Raw genomic sequence first — 8,871 nt, forward strand, 5'->3', positions numbered from 1 at the left:
GGAGGCAGCTGATAAGCTGTGATATTGCCTACTGTGAATGGATCCTGTGTTGTGTGTGCACAGAGGTGATATAATGAGATCTGTACAGAACAAGAAGTGGCGCCTATTATTAGGCTTACAGGCCAGTGCAAGAACTGCAGGATTTTTGGTTTATGCTTAAATATATTTATTGACATGGAAAATTTAAAATAAACATATTTTTAAAGATTTTTTTTATAACACAAAAATGTGTTTTGAACAATAGGGCATTTTCTGATGACACATTTCCTTAAAGGGGTTGTCCCACTTCATAAAATAGCTTTTATCTAACCTATTTACCCCCAAACAACAAATCTTCCTATTCATCTTATAACCCAAAAGCTACCTTTCCTTCAAAAAATCTTGAAAAGCGATTCCATTGTTGATTTCTGTCTCCCTGGGATACGGCCACTTTCCTCCGGCCGAATCGCTGTGCCGCGCCTGCGCACAACGGCACTACAAATTATCGTGCCGCCTCTCCCTTCCTCTGAGTACGCGCACGTTCGCGCATGCGCTGTTTATCCCGTGTGTCGGAGATAGCGCAGCGCATGCGCGAACATCCGAACAGTTCGGGAGAGTCTGCGGAGCGAGAGGACGGACGTCGGAGGCTCTGGATATTTCATAAAAGGTAAGTATAAGATCTAGTTGCCCACTCACCACCGAATATCGAGTATTGGACAATAAAGGGGGCATTTTTAGTGACACTGTGGGCAACAATATAGGGTTTTTAGTGACACTGGGGGCAACTATCTTAATTTTAGGGACACAGGGGGCAACTCTATGAATTCTAGGGACACTGGGGGCAACAATATAGGGTTTTTAGTGACACTGGGGGCAACTATGTATTTTATGGAGACTGGGGGCAAATATATGTATTTTATGGAGGCTGGGGGCAAATATATGTATTTTATGGACACTGGGGGCAACCATACAAATTTTTGGGACAATGGGGGGGAAATATATGAATTTTATTGAGGCTGGGGGCAAATATATGAATTTTTTTTTTTTTTTTTTATGTCATATAAAGAATGGTGGAGAGATATTACAGGTGTAGGACTGACATAAAATGCATATGTAGCAGAGCTAGGTATGCGCTGGTACATTCTTAGTGATTGGTGAGGTGGGGATTATCAATATATGGCATATAAAGAATGGTGGAGAGATATTACAGGTGTAGGACTGACATAAAATGCATATGTAGCAGAGCTAGGTATGCGTTGGTACATTCTCAGTGATTGGTGAGGTGGGGATTATAAATATATGTCATATAAAGAATGGTGGAGAGATAGTACAGGTGTAGGACTGACATAAAATGGATATGTAGCAGAGCTAGGTATGCGCTGGTGCATTCTCAGTGATTGGTGAGGTGGGGATTATCAATATATGTCATATAAAGAATGGTGAAGAGATAGGGTAATACACTGATATGTGGCCGAGTTCCATATAAGCTGGGTAATAGGTCAGTGATAATATCAGACACCGGGAAAGCTGGGTAATAAGTCTATAAGACTTATTACCCAGCTTTCCCGGTATCAGATATTATCACTGACTTATTACCCAGCTTTCCCGGTATCAGATATTATCACTGACTTATTACCCAGCTTTCCCGGTGTACAATATTATTACAGACTTATTACCCAGCTTTCCCAATGTACAATATTATCACTGACTTATTACCCAGCTTTCCCGGTGTACAATATTATTACAGACTTATTACCCAGCTTTCCCAATGTACAATATTATCACTGACTTATTACCCAGCTTTCCCGGTGTACAATATTATTGTACACCGGGAAAGCTGGGTAATAAGTCAGTGATATTACCCAGCTTTCCCGGTATCAGATATTATCACTGACTTATTACCCAGCTTTCCCGGTGTACAATAATATTGTACACCGGGAAAGCTGGGTAATAAGTCAGTGATAATATTGTACATTGGGAAAGCTGGGTAATAAGTCAGTGATAATATTGTACACCGGGAAAGCTGGGTAATAAGTCAGTGATATTACCCAGCTTTCCCGGTATCAGATATTATCACTGACTTATTACCCAGCTTTCCCGGTGTACAATAATATTGTACACCGGGAAAGCTGGGTAATAAGTCAGTGATAATATTGTACACCGGGAAAGCTGGGTAATAAGTCTGTAATAATATTGTACACCGGGAAAGCTGGGTAATAAGTCAGTGATAATATCTGATACCGGGAAAGCTGGGTAATAAGTCAGTGATAATATCAGACACCGGGAAAGCTGGGTAATAAGTCAGTGAATATATCTATCTATATCTAGCACAGATCATATGGCTACTAGCTAACATGCATTTGGGCTGTAGTGATTTATTGTTTTTGCTGCACAGAATGGGTTTGTAACACAGGTTTTATGTGTAAGTGTATTAGAATGCAGGACAGCCACAAGTTACTCCATTAGTTCACTAGCATTGGTCAGTGGTCACTGAGTGATTCCCCAGCAGGGGGAGGGGCTTTACATACTCTGCAGGCTCCATGTGGATGACTCATCCACATGAACGAGCACGGACTGAGCTCTGAGGGTGAGTCATGAGGGGGCGTGGCCTTCACTCAACTGCCTGAGAAGCAGGAAGTTATCAGGACATTTACTGCTGGTAAGATTGAAACAGCAAAGTGGGACAACCCCTTTAAGCTTAGTAAGACATGGAGAAGCCAGTAGGCTGCAGTACCTTTTCAGTCTTCAACTCCTGCAATGATAGTGGTGTAGGATCCAATCAACGTGATCAATTTTTTTCATTATTCTGGTGGTTTGAAAAATCTATTGGCGAACTGATAAAAAAAAAATAAAAAAAATCCATTTGGATTTTATACAGGTTTACAACAAATCATATTAAGAAATGCAATTACACCTACACTCCTTTTAAAGGGGGTTTCCAGGTTTAGGACCTTGATGGCATATCCTCCAGATTGGTCATTAAAGGGGTATTCCCATCTGGCCATTAATGGAATATCCACAGGACACCACCTCTCATCCTAACCTCGACTATGACACCGGTCCCTCATCCATCTGGGTTTCTGCAGCTATCAGACATTTATGGGATATACCGTAATGTTCATTGTATATGGAGGGGGGAAAAACTCATTTTTGTGGCAGTTCTTCATGCATTTTTTTTATTAAATAAACCCAGAAATGGATTGAAAGGGTAAGGGAAATACAGAGGAAGGCTTTCTACTTCTTCCTGCTGAATCCACTTATGGCTTGAACTGAATCAAAAACCCTGCAGAAAAAACTGTTTGAGACACCTTCTTAAAGGGGGTTTCCGATTAATTTTATACTGATTACCTATCCTTTGGATAGTATCTGATCATGGGATCCCCACCAATCTGCTGTCTGAGAATGCAGCGGCACTTGCAATAGCGCTGCAGCCTTCTCTCAGCTCGCCAAGCACAGCACCTTACATTGTATAGTGTGCTTGGTATTGCAGCTCAGCCCCATTCACGTCTATGGGGCTGAGCTATGCCTACAAAAAAAGTACAATCCAGCTCACCAAATCCTCCCCATGCACAGAACGAACAGGACAAGTCCTCTCAACATGCAAAATAAAAGGAAAGGTTCCAGCACTTCATATTCCGGTTATTGCTTAGTCTTTATTTCATTACTGGTTGAGTTGTGCCTACGCCTTGTGACTGATGAACGTGACTTCACCTGGCCTAGGAAAGGTGAGAGAAGGCCGTGGCTCTACTGCGAGTAGTGGTGCCTTCTCAAACAGCTGAACGTCGGGGGTCCTGGGTGATACTGATGATTGTTCTTCACATGAAGGGAATCTGACAAGCCAACAGTATTGTAGTCACTTCTTGTCCAGTTGCCTTTATTCCAATCCTAGCATGTGATATGGGTCACAATGAGAAGATTGGAGTCCAGAGATGTCTCATAATGAGAAGATTTTGTGTTTGCACCCATTATGGTCACTATTCATTAGATTCCTATTAGCTGGCAGCATTAGAAAGGGTGCCGGGTTACACTGTAGTGTTGGCCATGTTCTAGTGCAAGCAGATGGTATTCCCTCAGTCCTGATTACCGTAATCCGCACCAAAGAAAGAGTTTCACGCATGATGGATGGGACTACAAGAATTTAAAAGGTATATGACCCCTTTTCTTTGTTAGTTTGTCCTTTACTGAAATCCCCAGTATTTCATAGAATTGGCATTAGCGCCATCATCCCTCACCTCATGACCTCTGTGCTAATTCCTTGGGTTATATGCGCTAGTGGAAAAGTCCCGCTCTCCTTCCTGAAATAGTATATGTAGAATTAGAATTGGTGCCCTAAAAGCTAGCCTAGAGCCTTAGGTGCTGAAGCTTTGCTGTAGCTTTCCGTATGCTGATTGCTTTGATTATGTTGCAGCTGTAAATCATTCATTTCTCTCTGACCAGAATCGTTATCCCATTCTAATACAGAAGAATTTCATGCCTCCTCTCACAAGTGGAAGTACTAACCAGAATAACAAGGGCATCCGCTCAATACGTCCCACTCTGTGGTGGTATCCTGGTAGAGGTGTTTCACAGGACTTACATTTTCCATCACACACTTTCCATTAGTATTTTACAGTTTGCACATTTATTTGGCAGATAGCAGTTGCCTGCAGTCCATATGCGGACTTATCTCAGGCCACACTCACATGCGGCACTGTTTCACTGGGTGCAGTCTGTAAGGTTTCAATGTACCAGACAGAGCACAGTCTTCATCCTACAATACAGGCAATTTCCATTCTATTTGTCATTGATCCGAAAAGGGGTATTTCAGCTGTAAGCCTATCTTGATAGTTCATCAATATCTTGTCAGTAGGGGTCCAACAGCACGAAACAGCTGATGGGTGGAGATGCCGGGTGTTGGACCCTCACGATCTGATATTAAAGACCTATCCGTATGTCATCAATATCAAAAAGCTGCAATACCCCTTTGGGTATGGCCAAGCATTATGGACTTTATGCAGTGGATTCTAGTGCTGGTTTGTCTCACGTTTTGCAGCGGATTTCACCCTGTACATTGCAAACTGTGAAATCTGGGCGAAACTTCCCAGCATAAAAGGTTGTTTTCAGCCCACAATTCCACAGTGGAAAATATGCAGTATATCCACCACGTATGAACATGCACTTAAAAGGATTCTTTGGGGATAATGACACTTTCTCAAATGCCAGCAACCTGCCTGTTTGACCAGAAGATTCATACTTGTATGCTCCCTGCCACAGCTGGCACATCACCGATGAAGTCAGTCGTTGGTTGCAGCAGAACATATGAACTTGCTTATGCTGCGCCAGATGTCAATACTGCTAGACCAGACCATGGAGACATCGTAGCAGCGGGGAGCAGGTACGTATGGTCAGAGAGTTGGGCTGCTGGCATTTGTGAAATTTTCATTATTCCTAGGGAACCCCTTGGAAACCATGACACCAGTGTGAACAGAGCCTTGTGACTAACACAAGATAATGTACACTCTTGATGCTAGTAAATTGGCTGTTTAATATCGCCATATGACATACTGTACCAGGATAACAGTCACGTTACTCACCTGTTTAATGTTCTTTCTGTTGATTCTCATTCAGAATTTCTTCATTTTCATGTCTGCACCTTCAGGGGGAAAATGACCTATGCGTCCTGAGCTCTTTGTTATCTGAAAAACATTTATTCGGAGCACATACAATACCGTCACACATATTGATTATCCGTGAGCCAACCCTAATAAGGTATTTCAGGTCATAAAGAGCTCACTTCATCAGGATAAATATTTTTTTCATCATTATACTCTGAAAATGGAAACTCCTTTCATCCTTTAATCAGCTTGTCCTGCCACGTTTTGATCAGCAACGCTATTGGCAATCAAATGGTGCATTTGGTGGAGGTCTCATTTTATGTCACTCATGGGTATGGAAGTTGTGCTGTGCCTCCACTTTCTCAGCGGTTGTCTTTCCTGCCTCTAACTGTTAATATTTCTTTCTTCCCAGACGCCTCCTTGGCATTATCACAAAAAAAGATATCCTCCGCCATATGGCCCAAATGGCAAACCACGACCCCGAGTCAATAATGTTCAACTAAACGATATTTATGAAGAAGACAGAGAAGAAACTGAAGAGGAGGTCAGCCTACTGAAGGACTCTCTGCCCTGATGGAAGAGTTGTATGACAAACGGAAAAAATATTATAAAGGTGTTCTATAGTGCAACATGTCGCTTCCCTTATTGTACAAATTCAAGGGAAGATCTAACTTGAGGTGCCAGTCTGGGCAGATCATATGTTGCCAGTAGAGAGCAGTGTAATATCCTTATCCAGTGTAAGGAAGCAACGTAAAGGGCAAGTCTGTTACAGGAGGGTCTAAGACTAGTTTGTGCTTGTTGAGAACAGGAACTAGTCCAGAATTGAGCCATCCTCCTTCAAGATGTGCTGCCCTTTTTATTGTCACTGGGGATAGAAGGTGTTCATGCTGTCAGATTACACTTTTGTACATTCCAGGACAGATTTCATTTCTTTGTTTCTTTTCTCCTCCTTACACTCCTCTGTTATATTCCACGAGGAGACCCTTAAAGCAGCAATGTCTCATATTGAGATATACTGCCATTTTCATGAGTAACATCGAAAAAGTGCCATATAGCGCTTAGCTTGGTACAGAAGTGCTGACGCGTGCAAGGGGCCGACAACTCTTCAGCTGAACAGCTTACAAAAGTGGACCTGTTTGTTATTTTCTGCTCCGTTCCATGGTGTGAAGTGATTATGCAGTTTTATTTTTGTATGCTGGAACCCTCTAATCCACTAATGTCTTGTGGTGTTGGGGGCCATTGTTAGACAGGCCCTAGAGTGGACAGAGCCACTTTGATAATGAGCTGTGAAGACCATTTTATTTCTTGTTGTGGAGCCTTTGCACGGTATGACGCTTTAGGAAAATCGTGGAATAGCTACCCAAGTCTATTACCTTCTGACAACTGTTTCTACTGCTCTACCTACTGTACATGATAGAAATATGATAGTTACAGTGGAAATGTTCATCTGTATTTATATTCTGCTCGCTGTTCAACCAGTTATGACCGTTTCAGGCAAATGGGGGGGGGGAACGTGATTCCTAATTGCACTAATTGCACATCTCTAACTTGTGTGATCATTTACCTTCCCTAGAGTCCTTATTAAATCTGCTAGACACTGGATGCTAATTGTATTTGTTTAACGTGAAGAAAACTAGAAGTAATCTAAAGAACAAAAGTGAGAAAAGCCTAGCCAACCCCCTTAACTTTTTGGAAAAACCTTTTAGCTTATGGAATTTCAAAGATCTCTTAATTTTGATCAGTATGCATGAACCATATTTAAAGCACAGCTACACCAACCTCCTGCTTGTAATGCTAAGGCCTAAAGGCAGTAACATACCTCTAAATAAGCAATAATTTGCGATATCCTACACTGAATTGGGAATCTGAACGAAATGGGAAACTAGTAGCCAATAAAAGATGTTAATATAAAAAAAAAAAATCCCTGGACAAGTGCATTTATATTCTGAGGAACCTTAAGTCTGTTGTCTTAAGTTGCCAACATAAGACATTAGGTGAATGCCAGCCGATTCCAACTATCTAATGTGTATGGGAGTGCCCAGCTCTCCCACAATGGCATGATGTCAGGAGGGGAATGTTGGTTCTTATGGGAAATAAGTTACTGCCAGAAGCTCGCCCTTGAGAACACATGCACTCAGCAAGCGTGTATGTAATGTTCAAAAGAAACTAACGTTTGGCTGGCCGCTTTCTAAAGTGTATGGCGACTTTTAAAATTTTAAGGACACAATGTGATTCTCCATAATAGGATTCTCTTGAGCAACAAATTAGAACCAAGGAAAAGCCTGTTAGAGGGAGTTACTGTATGGGCATTCTGATATGATATAGAATCTACGTTACAAATAAACTGGAAAGACTACAGAAGCAGAGGTGTTGTGCAAAATCCAATAAACTTACTGGGGAAACTGTACTGTCTTGCCTTGTTTCTTGTGTCTTCATGCAAGCTTGTATCTTTCCACCTGATGATCAGACAAAATTGTGGTGATGTCCACTGTCACCACCAAGTCACTGCATTCTTCAGCCATGCACTAGAATTGATGTGGCCACACATGAAAAATATTTGTTGTTACACAACCAGACTCATTCTACTGAAGTTTTTAATTCTGCCAAAATTCAATTAGTTAAGCTTTAGGGCTCATGCACACGACCGTATGCCCTCCGAGACATGTGAGCCATATGTCCCGAAGCGGCATATATCGAGCGGACGGGAGTGCACAGCATCATAGGTTACTATGATGCTGTGGGCATCGGGCAGCCCGCGGGACTGTTGTCCTGCACTCATAAGGTCATATTACATTACTATGATGCTGTGCACTCCCGTCTGCTCGATTGTATGCCGCTCCGGGACATATGGCCCGCTTACGGACTGTATGTCTCGGAGGGCATACGGTCGTGTGCATGAGCCCTTAGGGGGTTAAATATTCTGTGACTTTATGCTGCAGTAAGTCTTGTAGACTTCCAAATGACCTACACATTTGGAAAATCTTCACTCACTTTTATGTTGTGGCCTTGTGCTAAAAAAAAGTTTTCCCTATCATTCTTCACTCAGTACCCCATAATGACAAAGTAAAAACTGAATTTTAGAAATGTTTGCTAATTTAAAAGAAGAGAGAAAATGTTGCATAAGTATACAGACCCTTTTCTATGATGCTTGAAATTTTGCTTTGGTAGCCTCATTTCTTTTGATCATCTTTGCAATGTTTCTACACCTTTATTGGAGTCCACCTGTGGTAAATTCAGGTGATTGGGCATGATTTGGAAAGACCCGCCGCTGTCTATATAAGGTCTCACAGCTGACAAT

At 41.9% G+C, this 8,871-nt stretch overlaps 1 protein-coding gene across 2 annotated transcripts in view; it reads left to right on the forward strand.

Annotated features, from left to right (window-relative positions):
- The window catches only part of CLCN3 (chloride voltage-gated channel 3), a 68,983-nt gene extending 61,003 nt beyond the window's left edge, over positions 1–7,980 (forward strand). For both annotated transcript variants that reach the window (XM_044297117.1, XM_044297123.1), the window contains one exon: positions 5,986–7,980. In XM_044297117.1, coding sequence (XP_044153052.1) covers positions 5,986–6,147 — 162 coding nt within the window. In that variant the 3' untranslated portion in view covers positions 6,148–7,980. The remainder of the gene's footprint in view (positions 1–5,985) is intronic.
- The last annotated feature ends 891 nt before the right edge of the window (positions 7,981–8,871 follow it).

The sequence above is a fragment of the Bufo gargarizans genome, chromosome 1, assembly GCF_014858855.1.
Source record: "Bufo gargarizans isolate SCDJY-AF-19 chromosome 1, ASM1485885v1, whole genome shotgun sequence".
Classification (NCBI taxonomy): Eukaryota; Metazoa; Chordata; class Amphibia; order Anura; family Bufonidae; genus Bufo; species Bufo gargarizans.